The 26,941-nt window shown below is 44.4% G+C and overlaps 1 protein-coding gene and 1 long non-coding RNA gene across 2 annotated transcripts; one reads left to right on the top strand and one right to left on the bottom strand.

Annotated features, from left to right (window-relative positions):
- Window positions 1-893: 893 nt before the first annotated feature.
- On the bottom strand, window positions 894-9,469 carry TMEM200C (transmembrane protein 200C). Its single transcript, XM_031439147.2, has 2 exons — window positions 9,137-9,469; window positions 894-6,324 (listed from the first exon to the last, which is right to left on the bottom strand). Exon 2 carries the CDS (start codon window positions 6,231-6,233, stop codon window positions 4,371-4,373), a length of 1,863 nt encoding a protein of 620 aa, XP_031295007.2. The 5' UTR covers window positions 6,234-6,324; window positions 9,137-9,469; the 3' UTR covers window positions 894-4,370.
- A 291-nt stretch (window positions 9,470-9,760) lies between these two features.
- On the top strand, window positions 9,761-13,587 carry LOC135319808 (uncharacterized). The gene is made up of 2 exons (XR_010378709.1): window positions 9,761-10,189; window positions 13,419-13,587. It is a non-coding gene; the product is annotated as an uncharacterized LOC135319808 (long non-coding RNA).
- Window positions 13,588-26,941: the final 13,354 nt, after the last annotated feature.

The following is a 26,941-nucleotide window of genomic DNA, read 5'->3' on the forward strand; positions in this document are numbered from 1 at the left end:
AATTTAGTCTAAATATTCAACCAGTGATTTTTGTAGTCCAAAATAAATAAAACAACAGTTTAGGTCTGTAGGAAACAAACTGCACAGAGAAGAATTCTGTTCTTTATATGTGAAACGTGTGTGTGTGTGTATATATATGTATATATATATATATATATATATATATATATATATATCTGTCTTGGCAAAAATTCTATTCTGATCAAAATACAAATTCACATATTCAATTTGTTCTAATCTAATGTTATTGGCAGGGATTTTTTTTAAAGTTCTCTAACTCAAAAATAATTTTTCAAAACTGCATCTTTAAAAAGAACACAAAATGACTAAAGAAAAGCTAGTATAGAAAAAACTTTTGTTGAGACAATTGAAAAAATCCACAGGTACCTGCTCCTCACTTCAGTCTTCACTCAACCTTTCTCCCAGGCGTCTCTCCTGACTGGAGGGGGCTGGGACCACGTGGGCACCAGCCTGGCCTTTCTGATGTGACCAGCTGCCATAATGGGAAAGGAATAACCATGGCCAGTTACAGCCAGGTAGGCCAGTTTGCATGTTCCTTCTTTGTTCTGTGATGTTATGATGCCAGGGGATGGTTGGGGTACAGATATCCAGTGCTCACTCAGTCCATGTTCTACTGGGGACATTTCGGCAGCCTCGGTGCTCAATCTTTACATTGTCTTTTTTTTAATCTACCTAAATTATAGAGACTTTTTAGTACAGTAAGTTTAAGGTTGTCCCTAACAATCGAGCAGTAAATTTAGCCTACTAATTACTTTTTTCTCTTCTGCCTTAATAATAGTAGTTAACATTTACTGAAGGTTTATTTGTGCCAGGAGTTGTTCTGAGTTCTTTAAATATGTTAGTTTATGTCGTCGGCACTCAAATAATGAATTCCATGAGTCAGATGCTCTTTATTGTCTCCACTTACCAAGATGTGGAAACCCAGGTCCAGGGTTCCAAAACCCCACCCAGTCAGGCTCTATTGCCTTAAACTCTAGATTTTAAACCCCACATTATTCTGTTATTAAAAAGGCAGGCCACACGAAATGATTCTGTTTAGCAGTTGATTGTATTTTAAAGAAAACAAAAACAACTTTAAAGAACACTTTCTACTCATTGTACGCATTCTATACAGGTATGAATTCATTTGGTCTTTGCGCCGGTCCTGTGCGATAGGCACATTATTATTACCATTGTGTGGGAAAGGAAATTGAGACACAGAGAGGTTGAGTAGCTTGCCCATGGTCACCCAGCTAGAATGAGAGAAATTCAGGGTGAGGGTGCGTGTGCCAATTGTTGTCACTGTTTTAACATTCTAGTCCGGCTGTTGCTGTTCGCCTTTGAACGAATTATTCCATCTTTCTAATTCTTAGCAACCTCACTGATAAAGGACAGGGGTTGATTATGATCTCCCACAAACCCTGCAAAGTGACATTGAAAAAAACCTTGTTTATGCTGGTCTGAAGATTTGAATGCGAACTCCAGCTTTTAACTGGCTGTGCATTCTAACACTTCTCCGAATAGCCCGAAGAATGGTTTCTAGAAAAGGATTCTGCAGGACTCTAAAAATGTAGAAAATATTTTGATGGTCTCCAGAAATGTCAGCTTCAGCTCAGCATCTGCCAGTGGGTACAGATAATCCCCAGCTCTGTGTAAATCCTGGCTCTACCATTTAATGGCTGTGTAACCCAGACAAGGGCTCCATTGTTCTGACCTCAGTGTCTCTGTCTGGAAAGTGGAGATAATAACAACCCCACCTCAACAGAGTTGAGTGAGGATTGAATGAAGAGTCATTGAGATAATATGTATACAGCACGTGGAACAGCACTTGGCCCACAGTGAGCAGTGAGTAAAAGTCCAGCCTTATTATTGTAGAAGATCTCTGCTCCTATGAAAGGGAAGGACTGTGAGTTACTACAGTGGTAACTGCAGAGGATTCCGTCTGAGGTCTGATGAAAGCCCAGCTCCTTCCAAGATTTGGGCTCATCTTTTACCTTCAGGGGAAACAAATCTAGTTGAATTGCTCAGTGGTTAAGATAGATGGGACTTGATACTGAGCTGAATTAGTTTTCCGAAGTTACTTAATTTCAGGAGGCCTGAGTTGGAAGGCTCAAGTCCAGGTTGTGCTGCGCTAGGCGGGCGGGGACTTGGGGGTCAGAGGCTCCCAGAAGGGGATCAGTGTGAGCTAGAAGTTTTTATTTAATCTGATTAATACAATGAGGCAATCGGCATTGTTAAGTTGAATCAATAAGTTGGACTGAATTTTCTTAAGTTCGTAAGGTATATTCTGCACGCCACTCTTTAGTTAAACTGAGAGGTACCGGCTTCATTATTTGCTAAAAGTCTTACAGTGCATTCTCTGATGACTAGTAACAGCATTTTAGAGCACTAGAACCTGTTTTTCATTTTAAACAGCTCATCAGACTGTCTCAGTATATAAGTTGCCCAGTATGCAAGGTAATGGAGAAGAAAAACTTGGAATATTTTTATAAGTGTGATAAAACAATTGTGAGTTGAAATTTAACACTACTTGGAGGTCTGATTATACTTGGCTTGTCACTCTTACTAGTGGAAACTCACTTTTGATATATAGAAGAGCCAGATAAATTAATCCACAGCTTTAAAGTGAATTATTAGCTTAATGAAAATCCAATCTGGGAATAAATTAGATCCTTTAAAAATTGATTACAGAATGTTACACTATACAGTAATTTATGAAGTAATGTATTCACTCTGCAAGTTGTGTGTACAAATATGATATGACTATATCCAAGAAAAACAAATACCCTAAATTTATTGGGTCACTGAGACTGGGAAGCTGTGAGTTGTTCATGGCTACACAGCTAGCAGATGCCAAAAGCTGGGGTCATCTTACTCTTAAATCTGCACTCTTTCCACTGCGCCCACTGCTTCACCATGGGGACCAATGTGACCACATCTTTGACTGATTTTCCTTGAAAAACAGTATTTCAACCTCCTGCAAAGATAGCCTCAGTTGTGCTTAACTGGAGAACTTGTGTCCAAATGGCCGAGAGCAAGTAACACCATTCCCACGGTGCTCAGTTCAAACTCAGAGGAAAACGACATCAGAATGGAACACTAATTACTGTGTTTGTCTACTGTGCCTGAAAATGAACTGAGTTTTAACAAAATCAAGTGTAAACAATCTACCACATTATGAAAACATTACCTGTTAGCCTATGTAGGCCGTGGATTCAAGATCAAGAATTTAAAAGCAAAAAGCAAATAGTCAACTCCAAGAGGATGAAAACAGAATATTAAGCCTGATGTTCTGTAAATTCATACTTGGAGGACTGTAGAAAATTACTGTTTATTTAATGTTTCATTCTATTTGAAAGAGAAACTCCCAGATGTCCAATTCCACCCTACATACAAAAGTTAAAAATATTCTTGATATTGATTGAGTGAGGATGGTGCTGAGCACTTTGGGAGAAAGTAACTACAATCACGGTAGCAATGTCATAGCACAGTATTTTAGATTTACCAGTTGAACTGTTGAGTGCTTTACATGTGTTGGAAGCATTAGTTCCACAGTGCAATGAGGCAATATTAAGTTTAACTGTTTGGAAACTTCTTTTATTACAAAAAGATTTTTTCATATTAATGCTATTTTTGATATAGGTGTGGTAATACTCAGTAAAGTATTGTGACTTTGCTAGAGTGAATTAAGGAATGTAACAGTCCACCCAGATGCTGGCCCCTTCCAGTCTCCAGTAGACACCCTAGTAGCAAAATGTAAATACCCTTTTAAAAAATAAAGAGGCTTTTGGGCAGTTGGATGAGCAGAATGGGGTGAGGGAAGGAAAGTGCTCTTCCCGGACATACTCATGCTTTTGGCTTTGACTTCATCTAGTGATATCAGTTCTTAGAGAACTGAGGCAAACCCTTCTATGCTCTGCAAAAGCACAGGAGGAAAAAAGCTTGTCATTCACAAGCAGCTATGGGCAAAACCAGTGGCTGAGTACAGGGTAGGGAAATTAGGGAACTAAAAAAAAAAGTTGGAGTAAAGTGCACAGTTACTGTCAAAAATAGATTATTTTGATCCTAAGAAAATTAAGAGAATTTTATCTGATGAACTAGATTGCTGACCTTTTAATACATTTGGTTTTCATAGAACTTACAATCACCATCGGACATAAAAGACTAGTTTGCGCTTTAAAAAAATTGCTTGGAGTTATTTATCTACAGGAATCTCGTGAACGCAATTCAAGACTAACATTCTGCAGCTCTTTGGGTAGTGGACGATTGCCTCGGACAAGTCCACAAGGACAGAGGGAACTGTGAAATTCACTGATCCAAGCGAGCATTTCCGCTATTTTCTCAGTCTTACCTTCTCCCTCCCTCTTTCCCTAAATGCCAGTACTTTCCAGTTCTCCGTCCTCGACCCCTGAGGTGTGAGACCGGGAAATCATCAAGAGTTTTTCCTTGTTCGTAAACTGCCTCTGCACCGGCTGGGGGGGCTTGGCCGTGGGGGGTTCGTGGCTGGGATGCTCCCGGGGGCTCTGCTCTTCACCCTGGGCGGTGGCAGCCTCACCGTCCGGACTTTCACTGCCTGCCACGTCCACAGCCGACTCCAGGGAGGTGCCGGCCTCCCGCAGAGGGGTGTAGCCCTTATTGCCGCAGGACAGGTCAACCGACTGGGAGCTCGGTGAGTCCGGCCTGGCGAGGGGCGAGTATTGGGGTTGCAGAGCGGGCGAGGAGGAGGCAGCTGGGGCCGGAAGGCTCGAGTCCAGGTCTGCGCTGCGCGAGGCGGGCGGGGGCTCGGGGCTCGGAGGCGCCCGGTAGTCCGGGAGCCCGCTGGTGCTGCGGCGCCGCAGGGCCGCATACCTGCCGGTCCTGGGCAGGCGGCCGCCCTGCCCCCTGCTGGTGCGCGCCACCGCCGAGCCCGCGGGCTCCTCCAGCTCTCGGGGCGCCCAGCGCGCGCCGCGGAGATCGGTTAAGCTCAGGTCGAGCTCGCCCCGCGGGATCTCCTGGGAGCCGCGCTCCCCAGGCGGCCGCCGCCAGCCGCAGCTCGCGCTCTCTGTGTCCCCGTCCCCGTCGCGGTCGCCTTGCAGAGGCAGCAGTGCCAAGGCGCTCAGTGAGGAGCCCACGAGGGAGCTGGCGGTGCTTGGGCGCCCCCAGCTCTCAGGTGGGCTGTGGGGCGCGGGGCTGCTGCCGCTGCTGGCGGCCACGGTAGCGGCGGTGGCGGCGGCTGCCTGGCGACGGCCGGCCACGCCCGAGCGCTCGCGGTAGATGCTGTACACGGCTTCCGCCAGGCTCGGCGGCTCCCGCGAGCAGTGCGGGGAGGAGGCCAGATCCGGCGGGGACGCGGTGCCCCGGGTCCCGCCGCCGCCGCCGCCGCCGCCCCCGCCCAGCGCCGCGTGGTGGGGCCATGCGCCCCTGGCCAGCATCGCAGCCGCCCCGAAGGCGTCCCCAGCGCTGCCACAGCCTCCGGGCTTCAGCTCCAGGCCCCGCGCCTGCACGTAGCTGAGGAAGCCGTTGAGCGGTGCGCCCCCGGGGGGCACTGCGGTGGGAGCGGAGGACGAGGAGGCGGCCGCGGCAGCCGCCAGGTCTTTGGCACGGAGGCTGTGCACGTCGATGACAGTGGAGTAGAGGTCCCTCAGGTTGATGATCTTGGTCTTCTTGTCCCGGTTCTCATGGAGCACGGCGTTGGCGCAAATGAAGAGGAAGATGCCGATGCCCATGATGAGGGGTCCAAAGACCTTGAGCTTGTCGGAGTGCAGGTAGCCAGAGAAGATGCGGAAGAAGAAACCCACTGACGAGGAGGAGGAGGACGACGACGACGAAGAGGGGGCGGGGGACCGCGCTGGAGGCGTGCTCCTGGGCGCGCCCACGGAACTGGCATTGACACCGTCTGGAATCCCGGCGTGGTTCCTGGACCGGTTTTTACTGCCACTGCTGCTGTTGGTCATAGTTGGGGCGCGGTGGCCGCTGCCCGCGGGCGGCAGCTGCTTACCTCCCTCCCTGTTGGTCCCGTTGGCCTTGGGCCAGTAGCCCACCACGGCCATGGCTATGCCCACCAGCAGCACCAAGATCCCGCAGAGGGCGATGAGCCCGGAGATGGAGCACAGCTTCAGCTTGCCTTTCACCACAACCACGTCATTCTTGCGCCTCTTCTTGGCTTTCCGCTTGCGCTTGGGGACCTGGCTCGGGGGGCGGAGGGGATCCTGCTTTCTGGCGGAAATCCTCAGCAGGCCTCCAGTGGCGATCATGGCGAGCCGGTGGAACGGGGCTAGACCTTGGGGTGGTGGCCTGTGCAGGGGGGCACCAGCTGCCCACTAGCTGCTCCGACACTTCCTCCTGCTGCAAAGCAGAGGAAGATAGTCAGAGGGCTTGGCTGCAGCAACATCCCACGCGCTGCCATTGTCCTGCTCCCAGGTCCTACCACGTGCATGTCGCCCACCCATAACCTGACTGACTGCCGTATGTAGAGACCAGGGGGTGCCATCAATGGATTAGAAAAGGAAAGCACTGTAGGAGATGATAAAACACTTTGAGAGAACGCCTTCTTTCCACCACCACCCCCCCCCCCAGGTAATATCCCAGCATAGCTCATTTCAAACCTTCCTGGCTGGCAGCCAGTGTTCTGACCATTAGTAAAAACCAAACGTGGGGACTCAGAGAAGTGGGTGAGGGCTTTCCTGGCAAAAGCCTTTCCCTTTGTCCCACTGGACAGCTTTCCCAAGGGAGCTGCCACAGAGTTCCAAGTCCCAAACTAGGGGGAGGGCTCTGTCAATGTGGGACCCAAATTCCCTAAAACAGTCACAAAAGTTACTGTCTTATTAAGACAAAAGGAAATCATTTCACTGGATGAAAATCTGGAGTTACATCCTGGCAGACGGCTTATTTACCCCAGATAATTAATGGGAGTCCATTGCTGGGAGAACACCAGAGATGTCAGTGCTCTGTTAATCCCTCCACCAGTTGTCTCCTACCTACCACTGTCTTACAGCTCAAGACAAGCAGATCCCTTTCACAGCCGTTTCCTCATTTCTTTTCTGCAACATCTGGACAGCTTCTTGGGGTGGAATATTTAGTTTTAGGTAACTGGTTATGTAACTGCTTTCTTCCTTCTGGCCTCCTCTCCTCCCTCAGAGGAACTCCCTTAAAGGTACCATGTGCTAGATCTCATCAGGGAATCTGAGAAGTCCCCTAGGATCTCCAAGGGAAAGATCTTTTTCTTATGTGGGAAAATTACAATCTTAAAGAAAAAAATTCGGCCATAGTAGCTTTCTGACCTCTTATTACTGTGCCAAGAGCACTCTAAGGAATCCAGATAGTCAAATGAGTAGGCAATTAACTAGGTACAGCAATCCACATAATAATGATGATTTGTAGAATGACGTCTCCCCCAAGTGAGAGCTGCTTCCTCATCTTTTTCTCATGAGGTCATTATCAGGAAAGGAGGGTGGTGACAATCAATGGACTGTCCTGTAGGAAGTTTAGTTGTTGATAATAAAACCTGGGTAGGTAAATGCACAGAGGCACCTCTGTGGATGTCTGTTAGCTTCTAAAAATTTCAATCCTGCTGGGTCCCTAGAGTAAACCATTTTCTGTTCCATTGGTTATGTTCCCTCCTATAATAGAGATGCTAGAATTAAGGGCATTGTATGAATTTGAAAGGCTTAGGTATCACTCACAATCCTTTGGGTATTTTATCCTTTATAAAATAATTCATGTTTTAGAATAAATTACCTTTTGAAAATGTGGGATTACTTAGGTAGAATTTTGCTTTTAATTGGTGCCTGGGTGAAGAGCTTTGGCTCTTGATTTCCCTCCATTATACCAAATACAGGGAGGATCTTTTTTCCACTGGTGGAAAAGCAAGTGGTAATCAGCTATTTACAATGTTTGCAAATCAGTATCTCCTTGGAGAATTTAGTTGGTTTTCAGTAAGGAGAAATGCTGGGTAGGTTAGAGAGGGGTTAGTAGATTACATCTATAAACCTTTTAAATTTTGCTTTAAGAAGGAGCTGCACCAGTAAGTACAGATTAAGAAAAAACAAACAACCCCCCCAAACCTAGAGTAGCTTACTGCCCATCCCTCCCCCAATAAGCACATTTATTATACAGTTGTAACATAGAAACTCCTCTTTTAAGTGATCCCTAGACTCCAGCATCTTTAATGGTAATAATCTGGAGATCTGTGATTATTTTAAGAAGGATTTAGAAGCCAGAGATTTTAGAAGCAGCCCAGACTCAGTTGGCATGGTGGCTCTCCCAGAGGAGAGAAGGGCTAATATTTTGTTGGGCATTGATACGGATGCTGGACGTCTTCAGGGAGGAAGGTACACACATGTATTTCTCTTCAGCAAGGCAGCTTTGGCTCTGGGTAGAACGTAAGGAAGATTGGAATGGATTTCAATCGTTTACAGAAGACCTTTAAAATTAGTTTAATAGCTAGTAATTAACTCCCTAGTTTATTATTCCTTCAGCTCTGTTGAAGCCTGAATGCTTTTATAATGTATCTCCATTTGATGTGAAATACTGACAAAGGTCAGATGGCAAGGAAGATCCACCTTTGAGGTTTTCTTCATACATAAGGAAAGAAAATAAACTTGGCCTTCGAGGTTGGCTGCCCTAGCAATTTACTGCCTGGTGCTGGTCTTTCCGTGGTTAAGGAATGGAGGATGGGGGAAGCAAAGGAGGGATGTCTAAAAATACAACTGCTTCCAAGAGAGACATTCAAGTTCTCTGCTCATGATGGATTAAGCCCCGCTCTGTGTCTTGAGGCTCAGAGCCCGCAGGCTGGGAGCGCCCTGCCCTCCCTGGGGCTCAATCCAGGTCCTCGACCCCCGGTCCCTCATTGGCAGGGCAGCGAGCCCCTTGCCCTTCTTTTAGGTCTGTTTATTTATGTTGGAGTCACATGAGTGCAGCAGCTGGGAGTCCGCCTCTGGAGAGAAGACAGGCAGGAGCGAAGTGAGGACAATCCTGAACTCGCTTTTATCTGGGCAGCGCAAGCCGTGTAGCCCGCCCAGGAAAATCACTCTCCTGAACACCCACGGGGGGGACCGGGGTTCGGGCAGGAGGGCTGGGGAGGGGCTGCTCGGGGGCTGGGGACAGACAGAATTTCTCAAAATGGCAGCGCTAGAAGCAAACAATATCGCTCACTTACCCAGGAAGACTGGGGCAGCTCAGGGCTGGCGAACGGGCGCTCGGGCGACACAAAGGAACCATGGAGAAACTTTTTCAGCCCGAGCCGACGGCAGAGCGCAGGGACAGCGCCTCGGGGCCCTCCATCCGAGTGCGGCTCAGCAGCCCAGCAGGGGCGAGCGCCCGCCCCAGGTTCGCAGCCCCCTCCGGTGCCAGGGCGGGAGCCATTTCCAAGAGTTTCCAAGAAGTGTCAGGTCCTCCGCATCCTGCATCCTGCCTGGAGCCGCTCTCCCCTCCTCCGCCACCCCTGCTGGTCGCCGTGCCCTCCCGCGGCGCTCCCGGCCAGCCCAGCGCCTCTTTGTGTGGCTGCGGCGCGCCGGGCTCCGCCAGGTGGAGTTGAGCCGGCGGCGGCGGCGGCTTGCGCGGCTCGGGGCGGCCGGACCCGCGGCTGTTGCTAAGAGACTGGAGCCATGACACAGGGAAATTGCTGCCGGATGGCAATCGGTACCCGGCCCGACTAGGCTGTTCGGGGGCGCACCCGCCCCCCGCCCCGCCCCCTGCCTCCTCCCAAGCTCCCCCCTCCCCGCCAGCCGCACCTACACCCCTTTCCCCCTACTTCCTCTCCCGCCGGCGCGCGTCCCCTCGAAAGAACCGCTTCCCCGAGGACCTGGAGGCGCTCGGGGAGGCGGAGTAGAGGGCTGGGGCCCGGGGGTGCACGCAGGTTGGGCAGGGCGCGGAGCGCCTCGGCCTCGGTCCTCCCCACCCCCGGAGCGCCCCGGGACTGCCGCCTGCCCTGGCTGGGAGCTTTGTTCTTTTTCTTTCAACTACCTGTCTGAGCAGCGGGCTGGAGGGGGCCCAAAGAAAGGGCTGCTGCTTCCGGAGGGGGTCCCATCAGCTTCCGAGGGGGCACTCTCGGGGAAGAATGAGGTAGCGCCCCTGTTTCTCTGCCTCCCTCCCTCCTCGCCTCCTCTCCTCTCTCTCCTCTTTTGTTGCCTCTACTCTTGGACATGACACAGCCTCTGCTGTTTCCCCCCTCCCACTTGGGAGTTTGCAGTGTGGACGCACAGCGAACACAGTAAGTTGTCCCCCAGCGAACTCGGCCGGCCGAGTGGAGCCACCCCCACCAAGCTGTGCGCACCGCGGGGCTGGTGGCAACCTCTGTCTGCTGTCCTCGCGCTCCAGGGAAGCCGGGTTTTGTGGCCGGCCTCCCTAGGACGGCGGCTCCCCCGGAGGCGGGCAGCTGGGGCTTATCGGGGATTAGACTCAACTCCGGGGTTCTTCCTCGCCAGCCCCTCCTGTGCCAACACCGTGAGGTAATCAGCAAGCATTAAAAGGAAAACTGTAATTCTCCGGGAATCAGGGTTAGAATCAAAGAGGGGAGGTGGGGGTAGGGAGGCTGTCCAAAGTCCCTACGTCATTGTAAAAAAGCGAGAGGGAGAGAGAAATCCTGTTTCCTAGCTTATCCCTGCCCTTTCAACTGTAAAGTAGAAATGACGGGGAAAAGAGAATTTCAAAGTGGAATTTCCCCATGGAGAATTGAGAAGAAAGTAAGAAAGATTTCAATTATCTATTGAAATGGGGCAGCCAGGAGTCAGGAAGAAAGAAATGGAAGAGTCAGTGAAGCAAGTGCTTTCTGAACTCTGGAGTCCAGACAAATATTTTAGTGGTAGTGGTGGGGCTGTTGTATATTCTGAGTTATTATGTTTAAGGGTGGGGTGGATGAAACCCACACAGGAGGGCTTTGCTGCCCAGGGTTCCAGTTATAAGGTTGTTCCTCAGGGTACCCAGCATTCACTTGTGTTTAAAGCTAGAGCTTGCACTTTGTAAAAAGAACAATAAAGACCAAACATTTACAGGTTTAAAGAAATAAATGTGGACAGTGATATGTGAAGTGAGTTTGGAGATGGAGGGGCGGATGGAGGAGGAATGTTTCCTCAAAGGAAACCCTGCACCTGCCTGTTTGAAAGGTGGCCTATGTCACCGTTTGCAAGCAGATAACGAAGCTGGATGGTGATGGGGTTGCTCAGAACCCACCTCCTTCCACCTTTGTGTCCCTGCTCAGATTCAGAATGTTAGAAAACAAGCCACAATAAAGGGAAACTTTTCAGTCCCACATCGGGTTTGCTTTCAGAGAGATCCCTGCAAAGGAGAAATAACTCGGTCTAGTTGTCATTTTAAAGGATTTTTGTTTTGTTTTGTTTTTGGCTTTGAGCATCTAGACTCCTTGAATCCCAATGATAATCTGGTGTTTTGCATGAAGATTGAATCTGAGAACTCATTTCATTACACAGCTGGCTGCCGAGGCCATGGGTGGTGGCTTCTACCCTTGTGGGCCTCTGTTGGCTGAGCTGTGTAAACAGGAATCATCCTGCAGAACTTCATTAGGATCTGAGGTGGATCAAGCCATTAATAGTTTCAAATTTCTGCATAAATTGTAGTCATCATTTGCATGGTTAAAACTCATTTGAAGGATTTGCGAAAGAATCCTTTTCTAGACAAACAGGTCTTGGGATATATTTTTCTTATGTTGATGACTGCAATAAAATTTATGGTTTATTATTCAAAGGCTTCCTTCCAAGTTGAGTTCTTTGAAACTTTGAAATGTTTTCACCTGAGTGCTATCACCTTTGGGAATTTTCTTTGTTTTCAGCTCAGGGTATCGGAGGAAATCAGATCACATCTGTTTCCGGTGAACTCCTTTAGCCTGTCTGTGATAATATAATATCAACATACATTCCCACGGGGGTTCCAACTTCTGTAGTTATTTTTAAAGGACTAGTGATGCTCTTGGCCTTTCTGGAGTTACTTTCTTTCTAATTTCACTGGCCTTTCAGTTTGGATGATTTCTGAGATTATGGGACACCCCCTTTCATTCTGCTGAGGACTGAAGGGCTAAGGCTACCAAATCGTAACAACTCACCTGTGTCTCAAGAACTCGGAGCTGAGCACAGCATTCAGAACATGTCATAGGGGAGAGTCATGCAGGCCCAGGTAAAAAGAAGAGGGGAAAGATTAGCTGAGTTTAGTTGGATTAAATTCTGACCTGAATGCTTTCATCTGCTCTTTCTTAAAAACAACCTTTATGTAATTTATTCCATTTCATAAGTTATTCACAATCCATTTACTTCCCTTGATCATGTCATCCACCTGGGCTGACGTGCTCACCTGTGCTCCCAGAGCCGTCCAGCAGGAGACCTGGTGGCCTGCCTGCTCTGGGCCATTGATGCCCCTTTGCTCCCCAGGAATGTGCAGTGGGAAAGGGGTTTGCTTGTGGCAGCAGTGCAGCTGCTCTGACCTCTCCCCACACCCTGTTCTCACAGATTATTCAGGCAGTTCAGTGTCATGGGTTCAGGAACGAGTTTGTATCCTTCACAAAGCAGCTACTTAATTTAATTAAATAGATGATGTAATGTTCTCCGCCTCAGTTTCCCCATCTGTAATGGAAATAATGACACATGTCTACATCACGGCATTATTGTAAGTTTAGTTCATGTAAACTAATGCTTAGCACCTGGTAAACACTCAGTACACTTAGCTGTCATCCTTGTCAGGCCAGTCATCTTCTCCCAGCTTGTAAGCCTCACTCTCCCATTCTATTCTTACTCACCAGCATCTCCTGGGGAGGTATCTCCACTCCATTGCTCTGAAATGGAGTTTCAGGATCAGCTTTTGTGACTGAGTGATGCCTGTCCACAAGGCTCAGGCTCAGTGGTGCTGAAGACAGCCCGCTTCCCAGGGGAGAGAAAACACTTTTCCCCCATTGCTATTTTGCTCATTTTGCAATTCCCAGGGTCCCTTCATTTCAGTTTGTTTGAGAACCTAGATTGCATACTCAGGTCACTCTAGAGTCAAATCTGGAGTTTGGGAAGACAGGACCAAGAGGACATCCTTCAGACTGGAAGTTTGAGGATTTCACAGAAAAGACTCTTGAGTTTATAGCGTCTCTATAGCAGAAGGAAACAGCTATCCTGAGGTTAAACACAGGGCACCAAATACCTCACTCCTTGTCTTTCCTTCTTCCCTTCGTGCCCCTACCAGTAAAAAACATGACAAACAAAAGCATGACCAAAGAAAACAATAAACTCAGCCCTAGCCAATAAAATCTTACACGGACGGATGCTCAAAAACTCTGTTGTTTACCTGAAATTCATGCTTCACTGGGCACTGTCTCCTACCTGCAAACCCACTGTTACATACCTTGGTAGCCTCACAATTTTTTCACCGCACGGTCAAAGGGTAAAAGAGCTGATAAAACAGAAAATACGAGCTGCAACAGTGGATTAAAGCCCCATTCATTTCTTTAGGAAGAGAACAGACAGGAAGAGAAAACACCCAGCAGAGCCTGGATGGAGCAAGAGAGCTTAGAAAACTCAAGGACGGCATTTCCACACTTGCTGCTCTCGGCCTTCGGGTTTCTCAGTGAGAGATTACGTGGTTTGTATTTCTAGCCCTTCCCTGTGGAACATAGCTGTGCCAGAGGGACAGATTCCTGCCTCTGCCTCCAGTCCCCGGAGTCCCACAAATGACCCCATGAGAGAAAGAACTCAGCATCACTTTCAAGAACTTCTGTTTGGAAACAAAGGGTAAAGTCATGCTGTGTCAAGGTCAAGAGCAAGCCCGTTCTTGTGCATCTGAAAGGTATCAGAATTCAAGCCCAAATGCTTCCAACCACAGAGGAAAGGAAATGACAAAACTTCTGGGGAGCGTTCCTTCGAATACATCAGACAGGGGCCTCTACCTCCATTCCAGACAAAGGGCCTGCGGCAAAGACAGCTTTCACTTTCTGCATTCAGCCCCATTCATTCTTAATTTTGCAAATCACCAAGCTCTGGAGACCTACCAGGGGTTGTTTTCTCTAATAAGTAGGTTCATTTTTGTATGCCCGGCAGTCTCTGCTATTATCCATGTACACCATCAAAGCTGGATTGTGTGCCTTAGAAAATAATTGAGGTCTGAAATGAGAAACCAGGTTGTGTTGGCAGGCCTGAAAGCAGATCAGAGCCCAGCTTGGAAAGGGCTTTGCAGAGATGTCTCCATCAACGGTCAGCCAAGAGGATACTCAACAGCTAAATTTGCTCCGTGTCCCCAAAGCATGTCTTACGTGTCCACACTGACGCCACTTCTGTCATTTCTTATAATCCACAAGCACTCTGGACAGAAGATTTGCCCTACTGAGAACTAATAGAAACTCACATGTCCGAGCGCCTTTCAAAATTAATTGTGATGTGAGCTGCTGTGAGTACTCAGCAGGAAAGGAGAAACACACAGGCAAGGAACTCATTTTCAAAAGTGAAGAAACATAAGATTCCAGGATGAAGGCTTGGGTGACAGGTCTCTGAGTCATCCCAAAAGCATGTTCTTAGACGCCTCTAGTATGCCCAGTTCTTTGATTCTTGCACTGATTCACTCCACAAATATTTACTGAGTAGCTGCTGTGTTATAGTTACTCTTCTAGGCACCAAGGGAGAGTGGTGAACAGTGTAAACCAGGTCCCTCTCTGGAGTGGGGAGATGGGGCAGGGAATGAACAAGTAAACGAAGCAAGGACTTTTCAGAACTTGATGAGTGTCGTGAGCAAATTAAAAGAGGGCACTGTGACTGCTGAGGGGCTGCAAGAGAGAATCATTTCGACTAGGGGTTCAGGGAAGGCCTCGCCAAGGACTAACATTTGCACTTAGAACTGAAGGCTGGAAGGAGCTGACCATTTGAGCATATTCCTGGGACAAGGAAAGATGAGGGGACACAGTTCGCCCAGCCTGTGACTGAGTTAGATTCATTAAAAAATAATTAGTGACCAATGCGAGGCAAGAGGGTAGAGGACTTTTTTAAAAATTTATTATTATTATTATTTTTAATAGAAGGACTAGGGATTGAATCCAAGACCTGTGCATGCTGAGCGTGCACTCTACCACTGGGCTATACCCTCCCCCAGAGGACTTTAGGAGAAATGATCACTGGGGAGAAAAACTAGTTAAGGACTAGCTCATGAATTTGGACCCTTCCACTGACCTGGAATGGATCTGGGGAAGTGGAGCAAAGGTGGATAGGTAGGCACTGGGCAGTAATGATGTGGGCTTAACCTCTCTGATGGGCGCAAGGGGCCCAGGGAGTAGGGGCCAAGCATGCCATTGACAGGGATGTTAAGATGCTCGGAATGGGGAGGGACCTTCAGGTACCCTAGTCCCTTGCTCCTCGTGTGGTCTGTGGACTGGCAGCATCAGCATCACCTGGGAGCTCATTAGAAATGCAGAATCCTGGGCTCCATCCCAAACCTGCTGAGTCAGAATCTGCACTTTAACAAGATGCCCAGATGATCTGGGTGCACATTACACTCTGAGAACCACTGCCGCAGCCCAGTCCTCTCATTTGAGGGATGAGGGAACAGAATTCACCTAGTCCCCTTTGTCATGTGCTTACATGTGTGAGAGGAGAGAGAATGTTGCTTTTAACTGTTGGTTTCAAAGAGTGCACCGGGGGTATCTGACACCTGTGGGCAAATGTGCGTTTCTTACATAGGACAGCAGCATGGTATTTAGCCCAGGTGGAAGAGGAAATGAACACTCAGTGGCTTTTGCGGGTGTATGCATCTGTCTGGGAAATGGGTTTGGCAGGTGTGAGGCCAGATCCAGCTATCTGAAAGGTCAGGTGTTCTCTGCTGTTAGATTACTCTTTGGATTCAGGCCATTTATACTCCAGTAACTCTGTCCCTTCTAGTTGTGTGATACTAGATGTACTGTTTGACACCTGCGTGTCTGAGTGTAGTGGTATTGTCTGACTCTTCTAAGGTTGTTGTGGGGAATAAATGAGATCACCAGGGCAGCTTGGAGAAGCAGTTGTGGGGAAGAGGCCTGCTGGTCCCCCATCATTTCCACCACCCGAAAAAGCACTCCTAAATGAACATATAGAAGTGAGAACTGAGTACGTGCTATAAAAATGTTCCCCATTCAGCCACATCATGGTCCCTAAGCCTATTCTATACAGAAATTTTGGAGCTGCCAGGGTAGATGTTGCTTGGGGCACAGGTGTTGAGGCTGGGAAAGCATTGGCCACATGTTAGTGGTGGTGGTGATAATGGTGACTCCGGCTAGAGGGCTCATTACATGCTGGGGACCAGAGGTGCAATGGAGGCAGAAGCTTCCTATGCAGTTTGGGTCAGATCCCAAAGACAGGGAGAGCTTCCCAGAGTGCTTTGCGGTTTGGAATGAGTCTCAGGCAGGCGACAGTGATGCCCACTCTCTCACCTCTTCTGAGCTGCGACACTCCTGGAGTAACTGTATTTTGAGGCTGGCCTGGGTTTCCTCGATCTCACACTGGGGCCATTGCAACCATCATGGGAAGCCCCCAGTTTGCTTCATGATTCAGGACTTCAGGTTGGGGCCCTGGCATTACCTCACTCTGTTTTGGAATCCCCGCTGCTGAGTTATTGAACATGTAACTATGGAATCTTAATGTCTGGGGCTCACAATCGTGAGAAGGCCAAAGAGGAATTCATTTCACATTTGAAGGAGGTACCACCCAGTTATTTTTTTATTATACGGCCCTTTCAGATGACCCCGCTGCAACAACTATAATACATTCATATTCTTTCAGAGTATAAATACAGTCCTAGCAAAAGAGAAGATGGCCTGCTCCAAATAAGCATCCGAAAGCACATGTGTATCTAGTACATCAAACCAGCACTGATGGAATATTTTTATCCAGTGAGACTCTTCCGATCTAATCAGGACCACAAAAAAAGTTACGTGATTAAAATGGGCTCAAAGTCATATTAATATAAATTTTTTTCTGAAGAGGAGAAGCACACATTTTCCACACTAAATTTAATTTTGAATTTCTATCAAATCTTACAATAATATCAGCTGGTTTTTTATTCTGAAGAAGACAGAAGTATCGTTACATCAGAAAAGCATCACAAGTATTTGCTAGCTAGAAAGAGGCCAACATGACTCCTTGACATGCGAAGTCAAGTGATGACACAGCTTGTTACAGAGCTGAAATATTGTACAGTATATTGGAAAATGAGATGCAGAAAAAGCAGAGATAATGCTTTTTTGGTCTGGTCTGTATTATTCTCCAAAGCCACTTCCTCCAAGGATTAGGGCTCGGCTACAGGAAGATCTGTAGAGCTCTGAACATTCACAGCAGATCGTGTAAGAGCTGAGTATATTCAGCTCACCAGAGTGAGGCTGTGCCGCAGATTTCCTTCAGATTCTTCCCAATCAGTTAGACCTTCTAGCTTTTGATGACATTAATATTAATGAGACGAGATAAAAATGATCCTTTCTGGAAATTTGGTACCAATCAATGTTACAGCTCTATATTTTGGCCAAGGAAAGGATGTTTTTCCTATTTTCACAGATAAGAATATTACCATCAGGACTGCGAGTCCACAACCCCAGGGAGGAGAATGAGAAAAGATGGTCATTTGCAGGGGTCACTTTAAAAGCGTAGGCATCTGAACGTATGTTTAATGGCTTACTTCAGAAGTACTAGAACTCAGAGAGTATCTACAGCTTCCCTTTGTAAGCAGTAAAGGAATCTATCCAGGAGTCTATGAAGGCTGAGGGGACAGGTCGGGGGTTGGGGCGGGGGTGCTGGGCAGGACAAGGAGTCCTGTTTCCCAAGTCAGAGGAAGTTACAATTACAAAGCTCTAGGGATTCCATCAGTGGAACTGGCTCTCTGGTTTTCAGTGCCTGTCACTACTGGCATGTAGTGACATCAAAAAGTCAGCTAGTCTTTCCATCTCTAAGCAAGGTGGGGTTCCAGACCATGTCAAAATGATCATTTCTGTACCTGTTTCCTGGGTGATCCTTCACCTCACAAGGTGAGGTGGAGACTGAAAACGTCCTATTTATTTAAAGGATGTGGAAAGTCAAACTAGATAGTTTGATTCCCTCTTTGCTTTTGCAGTCATAAAAATCTCAAGGGCATATTGCATAACCTCTTGGACATAATACATATTAATGCAGTATTTAAATGATGCATAATGTTGAAGAGTTGGTATTGAGTGATGTGATTTGAAGAAAGTACTAGATGGCTTTTAAAGATTCCTTCCTGCTTTCTGGTCCGTGGTAGTCTCCCGGAAAGCTGTGGAAACAGGAGCCGGGTCATTTCTGTAATGTTCATGAGGCCACTGTGTTTTCTAGAAACCCTGACTTATACAAAATGTAGTACAATTACAATGTCCCCAAAACACAAGCTATTGGGTTTGGTTTTATACCACTCTGGACTTTGCCCCTACTTGGATTAGTGATTCTCAGACTTCTTCAGGAGGTGGGATATTTGAAAATCTCAGAGCTCTCCTTGGAACGTTTTGAGATACAAAACAATAAATTTGTATATTGTTTTCCATTGAATCACAAGCCCTCTAACGTTAGACTCTTACATGGGAATATAGTACGCATCACATGTTGAAGGAGTGCTCGTGGGAGGAAGCCTTAAAGCTGTGGACCTTTGTCTGATGACATTTTTTTTCCCCTAAAAATTGGGAAAGAACACAGTCATTTATTTGAGCCATGGGACGCTTTGACCTAGTTACAAACACCAGTATTCTCCAAGAATATAATTTTTAAAACACGGGCTTAGCAATCATGATGGTCAGATAGCTAAGAATCTTTCTTCTGCCATTATTTTTGCTTTGGCCACTTAACATGTTGACTCTCAGGACCACACTGCAAACGCATACCTGTTTCTGATTGTCTGTTCTGCCACACTGCTTTTCAGGTTTCTCTAGCTCATTAACTACCTTGTTTCTCTGGACAATACCCCAGAGGTATTAGTGGGCACTTTTTCCCAGTTGAATCTATTTTTTAAAATTTCCTAGCGCATTTTCTTTATCCAAGCAAATCCTTTGCCATCATTTCTGTATCCTTAGGGGTGTCTATGACACCTCCTTGGTTTTGTGTCAGCATTAGTTAGGGTGCTGTTTACTGCCTTCTCCTGATCATTAGTGAACTAGGTGAGGTTCAGGCTCACCAGGGGAATTTCCCTGCTGGTTATTTGTATTCCACACCTCACTGTCCTCAAAGGGACAAGCACCTCAGGCTTGTATTGTTTGAAGACAGAGAAAGGGTTCAACCCACACAGAGTTTAGCTTTGAAGAAACATTTTGTGAAGTCTCTCTCTACCTAAATCAGGTAATAAGCTCACATCCAATTCTAACAACCGTCTCTGTTTCTAGCTGTGGGATGGTATCAGGAGTGTTCAGTCCACAGATTATCTCACACTTTTTCATCACAGGCTCTCTGTATGAAGTGGGTGACAGGGGACTAGCTGTTTGTGAAGTTCTCTAGGAGGCTTTCTGGGGGGGGGGTCCTGCCTCCAGCCCCCACTCTTGAAGGATTCAGGCAAGAGGATCATCAGCCTCGGGAGGGAAGCCTTTCTTCCTCACTCTTCAGCCTCTCCAGCCTCCCTTTTCTTCTCAGCAGGCCCAGGGATGGCACTTAACTGCTTCTCTTAGTAGCCAAGTAGCCGCCACCATCCATCCAATCTCCTTCTGGGGATTTTTCTCTCCCAAACTCATTCTCAGTGGGGTTGTCTCTTCCTGGCTAACCCCTTTCTCACACCCTCCAAACAAATGCACCAACATTGTTTTAGAGCTTTTCTGTCGATCACATGGGCCAAGAGCCTACTTAACATACATAGCACTCCTGAAGAATTGATAGGGATATCCGGATCTTCCAGACCATGAGACGGGGGATGGATGTCTCCTTGGCTTTGTTGTAGGGTATATTTTATTTCTGAGAATGTGGTTTGTCCATCCCCACCTTCTTGCCTCTGGTCTGCAAAGACTGCACACATCCGTTCTTCATCACAGCCCCTCTTCCCAGCACGGTGGGCCTGATGAGTCGGGACAGAGCCTTAACTGCCTGCTGGTCGTACAAATCTGGGTCATTCCCACCTCAGAGACCTTCTGGATTGGAAAGATGGTCCCGGCCTCAACCCGGAACATGTTTTTTCTGTTTCTGATCCTCACTCGCTCACCACTGTCCATGCTCTACCTTCCGGTCAGATATTTTAAGATTTCAGGCAAATTGTCCCTTCATTCAACGAGAAAGTAAGCTCAGTGAGAGTAGATACTTGGTCTTGTTCAGTGCCATGTGCTTAATGCCAAGTAAAGTGACTGATAAGTATCTGTTCCATGTACAAGACAGGGAGTGGATTTGTGGGCAAAAGGGAAGTGTGCAGAGTTGAAATGGAAATATTAGATAGCATCCCATTAACCAAGGAGCCTGTCTAAGTACAAAAATTGGAAGGAAGGTCTAATATTTGAATCACTGAAGGGACAGACCACTTTTCTGGACATAAAGACTCAGTATTGTAAAGATGCCAATTATTCCCTTAGCTTAATGCAATCCCATTAAGAATGTGACTGGGTTTTTCGTTTTTACATATCAACGTTATTCTAGGGACCTACTCAAGAGAAATGAGAATGTATTTCCACATAAAACTTGCATGTGAATGTTCACAGCAGCATTGCCCATAATAGCTAAAAAGCGGAAACAACTCAAATGCCCATCAACTTGTAAATGGGTAACCAAAATGTGATCCATCCATACAATGAAATACCCGACTCAGCAATAAAAAGGGAGGAAGTATATACTGACATGCTACACCATGGGTGACTTCAATAACGTGCTCCGGGAAGGAAACCAGATGCCAGAGATCAGATATTGGAGTTGATCACTCCGTGTATATGAAAAGTCTAGAAAAACAAATCTGTAGGGACAACAGGTAGATTTGTGGTTACCTAGGGCTGGGGGTGGAATTGAGGAGTGACTGCAGATAGGTCCAGGGTTTCTTCTGGGGGTGATAGAAATGTTTTAAAATTAGATCAAGGTGATGGTTGCACAACTCTATAAATATACTAAAAACTGTGGAATTGTATACCCAAAATGGATGGATTTTTTATTATGTAAATTATGTCTCCGTAAAGCAAAATTGAAATTCTAAAGTTTTTCTAGAAGAATAGAATGATATGAGGAGCCAGGGCATTTTGGGGGGAAAAAAAAGCAGTGACAGGACACTAATTATATCCTTTGGAAAGTCTTAGAAGGAGACTTTCTGGATTAAAGGATATACATAAAATGAATAATAACAGTAATTGAATACCACATATCCAGAATTGATACTAAATGAACCTGGCTCAAAACTTCACACCTTAAGATGTAATCTAAAGTAGATTAGAGTTTAAAGTAGAATATAAAATTATAAAATGGAAGAAAACAGGAAAAAATCTGTGGGACAGATTTGGGCTTGGTTAAGAGTTCTTAAACATCCATAATCCATACAAGAAAAAATAATCAATAAATTAGACCTCATCAAAATTAAAATATTTTGCTCTGTGAAAGATTGATCCTGCTAAGAGTATGAAAGAAATAAGCTACAGGCTGGGAGAAAATATTTATAAACTATGTATCTGACAAAGGACTCATATGTGTAATATATAAAGAATTCTCAATAATCAACAGTTAAAAAGACAATCCACTTAGAAAATGGGCAATAGACATGAGCAGATATTTCACCAGAGAGGATGTCTGAATGACAAAAAAGCCCAAAAAAGATGTTCAACATCACTAGCCATTAGAAAAATGCTAATTAAGACTATAATAAACTATCACTACATTTCTACTAGAACCACTGAAATTAAAAAAAAAAAAAAGACAATATCCAATGCTTGTGGTGATGAGAAGAATTGGGATCTCTTACAGATTGCTGCTGTGACTGTCAAAGGGTATACAGTCACTTTTTTTTATTGAAGTATAGTCAGTTAAAATGTGTCAATCTCTTGAGTACAGCACAGTGTCCCAGTCATGCATATACATACATATGTTTATTTTCATATTTTTCCATTAAAGGTTATTACAAGATATTGAACATAATTCCCTGTGTTATACAAAAGAAACTTTTTAAAAATCTATTTTTTATATATAGTAGCTAACATTTGTAAATCTCAAACTGCCAAATTTATCCCTTCCCTCCTCCTTTCCCCGGTAATGATAAGATTGTTTACTATGTCTGCCAGTCTTTTTCTATTTTGTAGATGAGTTCATGGTGTCCTTTTCTTTTTATATTCCACATATGAGTGATATCATATGGTATTTTTCCTTCTCTTTCTGGCTTACTTCACTTAGAATGATGATCTCTAGCTCCATCCATGTTGCTGCAAATGGCATTATTTTACTCTTTTTTATGGCAGAGTAGTATTCCATTGTAGAAATGTACCACAAGTTCTTTATCCAGTCATCTGTCACTGGACATTTAGGTTGCTTCCATGTCTCGGCTGTTGTATATAGTGCTGCTCTGAACATTGGGATGCATGTATCTTTTCGCATTAGACTTTCAATGGGTATAGTCACTCTTAAAATTATTTAGTGGCTTTAAAAAAATTAATACTCTTTTAACATACGACCCAGAACTTCACAAATCTGGGCATTTATCCCAGAGAAATAAAAACTTAAATCCACACAAAAACATGTATATAATTGTTTGCAGCAGCTTTATATGCAATAGCCCCAAATTGGAAACAACAGTGTCCCTCCATAGGTAAATGGCTAAACAGACCACAGTACAGCCACAGCATGGAAGATTACTCAGCAACAAAAAGGAACAACTTTTCATAGATGCAACAACTTGGATGGCTCATTATGCTGAGAGGAAAGAGCCAATCTCAAACAGTTCCTATTGTGTAATCCGTTCTGTAACATGCTCTGAAATGCCAGGATTATAGAGATGGAAAACAGATTAGTTAGTGGTTGTTAGGGGATGTGGATGGTGGTCAGGGGTCAGGAAGATGGGGGGCGGGGAGCTGTGTGTAAAGTGGGAGAGCAAGGGAGATCTTTGTGGTGATTAACTAGTTTTGCACCTTGATTGCAGTGACACAGCTCTACACACACATCATACCAGTGTCAGTTTCCTGGTTTTGATGTACTGCAGTTATGTAAGACATAACACTGGGAAATACAGGATGAAAAGTACATGGGGCCTCTCTGAACTATCTTTGCAGCTTCCTGTGAATCCATAATTATTTTAAAATAAAAAGTTTAGAAAATTGGTGAAGAAAAAAGATGTGCAGATACAAATGTATTATAAAATTATAATTAGAGTTTAATTATTAACTTTAATTATTAAAGTTCTAATAATTAAAAGAATGTGCAAATTTAAAATAAATAGATGGGTAAAGAAGTGGAAGATTTTAACATGTTAAAAGTGGTATTTTTCTGAATAGGTCAATATTTTTTAATATATCTTGTTAGGTTAGGTATTTATTGAAAAAAAAAGTTAGGTCCCTGCTTTTCACTATACTCCAAAATGAATTCCAGATGGATTAAACATTTAAAAGTTAAAAACTAGACCATTAAAAAATTAAAGAAAATATATATTGGATCACAGGATAATGAGATTCCTTTTAACCAGGAATCAAAGACCAAAGTCATAAGGAAAAAAATTGACAGTTTGCACTACATAAAAATTTTAACATTTTAATTAATGAATATCAAAAAGAAAACTCAAGAACAAAGAAAGAGGAAAAAATTTCAATATAGTCACCAAAGAGTTGATATCCTTAACATATAAAAATGTTCCCAATACCTAAAAAAGATCTTAATTAGAAATAAGGGATAAATGGAAAAAAACAGATAATTCATAAAGTAAGAAATTCAAACATATAGACAGGAAAAGTATTAATTTCATTAATAAGAAAAGTAGCAAATTTATTAATATGATTTTATGTATCTTAAAATTAATAATTGTATTTCAATATAATATTCACCTTTCAAAGTGGCAAAAAATCCCTTTTTCTAAAAGATAATATTCACTGTTGCTCAGAAATTAGGAAAATGTATTTGTATGCAGTGCAGTATAAGTCTTAAAATATGCATATTCTGAGCAATTTCACTTTTAGGGATTTAACCTACTACTAATGGTAATAAAGACAAAAAATTACAGCACCAATATTAGCTAATACATGTGGTACTTTCCATGTGCAGGCATTTTCCTAATCACTGTGCACATGTTGTCTCGTCCTCACAACACAGGCAGGTTTTGCCAGTGAGAAAACTGAGGTCCATAGAGGTTAAGTATTTACTGAAGGTCACATGGTTGATGATGAGTCGAGCCAGGATTTGAACCCAGCAGTCAAGCCCCAGAAAAGATGCTGTTAATTACTGAACCATACTCCCTCTCTTCCTAGGAAAATAATCAGAGATAGATGCAAAGATGTTTGTACATGGATGTCCATCACTGTTTCCTTTACCATGGTGAAAACTAGAACCGCTTTAAGATGGCAAAGTAGAAGATGGGTTAGCTAACTGAAGGGCTGTATCCATCCATTGTACCAAAATCAGCATCCATTAGAAATGATGCTGTCCAGTTATCAAAAGTAGGCTACTGAACTTTTTTCTGTGCAGGGCCAGGTAGTGAGGACATTGGCTGTGTTGGCCAGATGGTCACTGTCACAGTTCTCCAGTCTGCCTTTTTAGCACAGACAGCATGGGGACCAGTGAGTGCAGCCATGCAGCACTGAGACTCAGGATGGTGTCTAAGAAAGCTTTCATGTTATTGACGGAAGGACACCTTCCAGCCTGGTGATGGTATTCAGCTTGCTCAGCGAAGTAGAGCACCAAAAAGAGCCTGAGTCCTCAGTGCAACTCAGAGCCAGTGCCCCAGTCCTATACTGCCCATTCATTGTAGGGGAGAAACAAAACCCCTCCATATGATTAAGCCATTGTTAGTTGGGTTTTTGTCATGTGCGTCCAAAAGCATTCCTAATGCATACAAAACGGTAGGGAAATTAAACGTTTATAATTTTGCCTGAGACGAGCCCTGGCCTCCCAGAATTTCAGTTTTCTCTTTGATGGAGCCTAGAATGAAGAACAGTGCAGAGAAGCACATCAAAATTGCACTCAGTGAGGGGACTTCATAGGTAGTTTTTTTCCCACTTTTTTCTTTGTGTATTTTTCTTTTTCATGTCAAACACTTCCAAAGTGATCATGGATATCTTTCGTAATTACAGTAAAAAAGAAAATATGAATAAAAACAGCTCTTGTGAAGGAATTCTCGATCTAACTACAAGATACGAAATGCCAAACACATGGACAAATGAAGAAATGGACACAGATTAGATAGAACGGATCAGTGGAGAACAGATTAGTGGTTTGCAGGGGTTAGAGATGGTGAGGAGTAGGGATGGGTGTGGTGATAAAGGAGTAACATAAAGGAACCTTGTGGTGATGGCGGAGTTAAGTATCTTGATTGTTGTGGTGGTTACACGAAACCACAGATGTGATAGAACTGTACAGCTACACACACACACACACACACACACGAAAGTACATATTTAACTGGTGAATGTCGTGTAAACTCTGTGGATTGTTATCAATGCTACTTTCCTGGTTTTGGTATTGTTATATAGTGATACAAGAGGTTAACACTGGGGATTGCTGGGTGAAGAGTTCACAGTACCTATCTTTGCAGCTTCTTGTGAATTTGTAATTATTCCAAACTTAAAAGGGTTTCAAAAACTTTTAAAAACATGAAAGTTTGTAGTTTAGCCAAAGTCATTATAGGTTTCCGAAGCTAAGAAAGAAGCAAAGCTTACTTATCCTGTGCCTAGCACCGACTCGTGAGTTCTAGCAAAAGCATTTTTCTGGAAGTAAATTCTAGCCAGCGTCTCTATTCCTCCCTGAAAGCAAGCTAGGAAACAAATTAGGCTAAAAGTATTTGTCACTTAACTGTCAGTGGTCAACACTTTGCTTGTCTACCCTCAGGGCTGGGAGACTCTCAGCACATTTAGCACCTGATGCTAACCTTCTAAAAGCCACCTGGATTATTTCTGGGAATAGACTGAGGTACTTCTTTTTTTAAAATTCCTGGCTTCATAATGAAAAAATAAAAGATTAAAAATATATATATATATATATACATATACATATATATATGAATAATGTAAGTACCACACAGCATGAAGTAAGGATTAGAAATAGCAGTCAACAGTGTCATCTATTAAAGTTTTTGAGACAGTAATGGATTCATCCCTGTATACATCTTATGTTTATTTTTTAAGTATTTTATAATCCTCTTGATTCTGTGGAGTTCTTTACAAGGTTTGCTTTCTTCCAGTCATTGAAGTTTTTTTTTTTTCCTGTTGATTCCTTCTGTTTCAGTGCCAGTTGAATCGAGTGGTCCTCTTACCACTTTGAGTTTTAAAGGAAATGCAGAGCTGAATATTTGCCTTGGGATACATTTCCTCCTCCTCCTCCCATTTCTCTCTTTTAAAAGCATCTGCAATCCATCCACCAACATGGCGAGCCTACTTGCGTGTATCTGTCTTTCCTTCCTATCTATTGCACTGAAGCATGGGCCCAAGTAAGATTCCTGAGAAGGAGCAGGATTCTGAGCTGCCTAGAGCACAAAATACATTAAATTCCTAACTTGTCTTGGGCAAAAATTTTATTTTTTTTAATTTTAATTTTTAAGTTTTTTAAAATTTAAATATAGTCAGTTACAATGTGTCCATTTCTGGTGTACAGCACAGTGTCCCAGTCATGTATACATACATTTATTCATTTTCATATTATTTTTCATTAAAGGTTATTGCAAGATCTTGGATATAGTTCCCTGTGCTATATAGAAGAGACTTTTTAAAAAAATCTATTTTTATATATAGTGGTTAACATTTGTGAATCTCAAACTCCCGAATTTACTCCCTCCCACCTGCTTTCCCTGGTAACCATAAGATTGTTTACTATGTCTTTGAGTCTGTTTGTTTTGTAGATGGCATTCATAGTGTCCTTTTTCTTTTTAGATTCCACATATAAGTGATATCATA

Source organism: Camelus dromedarius, chromosome 32, assembly GCF_036321535.1.
Source record: "Camelus dromedarius isolate mCamDro1 chromosome 32, mCamDro1.pat, whole genome shotgun sequence".
Lineage (NCBI taxonomy): Eukaryota > Metazoa > Chordata > Mammalia > Artiodactyla > Camelidae > Camelus > Camelus dromedarius.

Coding starts and splice junctions, on each gene's coding strand:
- TMEM200C (XM_031439147.2), bottom strand. CDS start 6,233: ATGATCGCCACTGGAGGCCTGCTGAGGATTTCCGCCAGAAAGCAGGAT.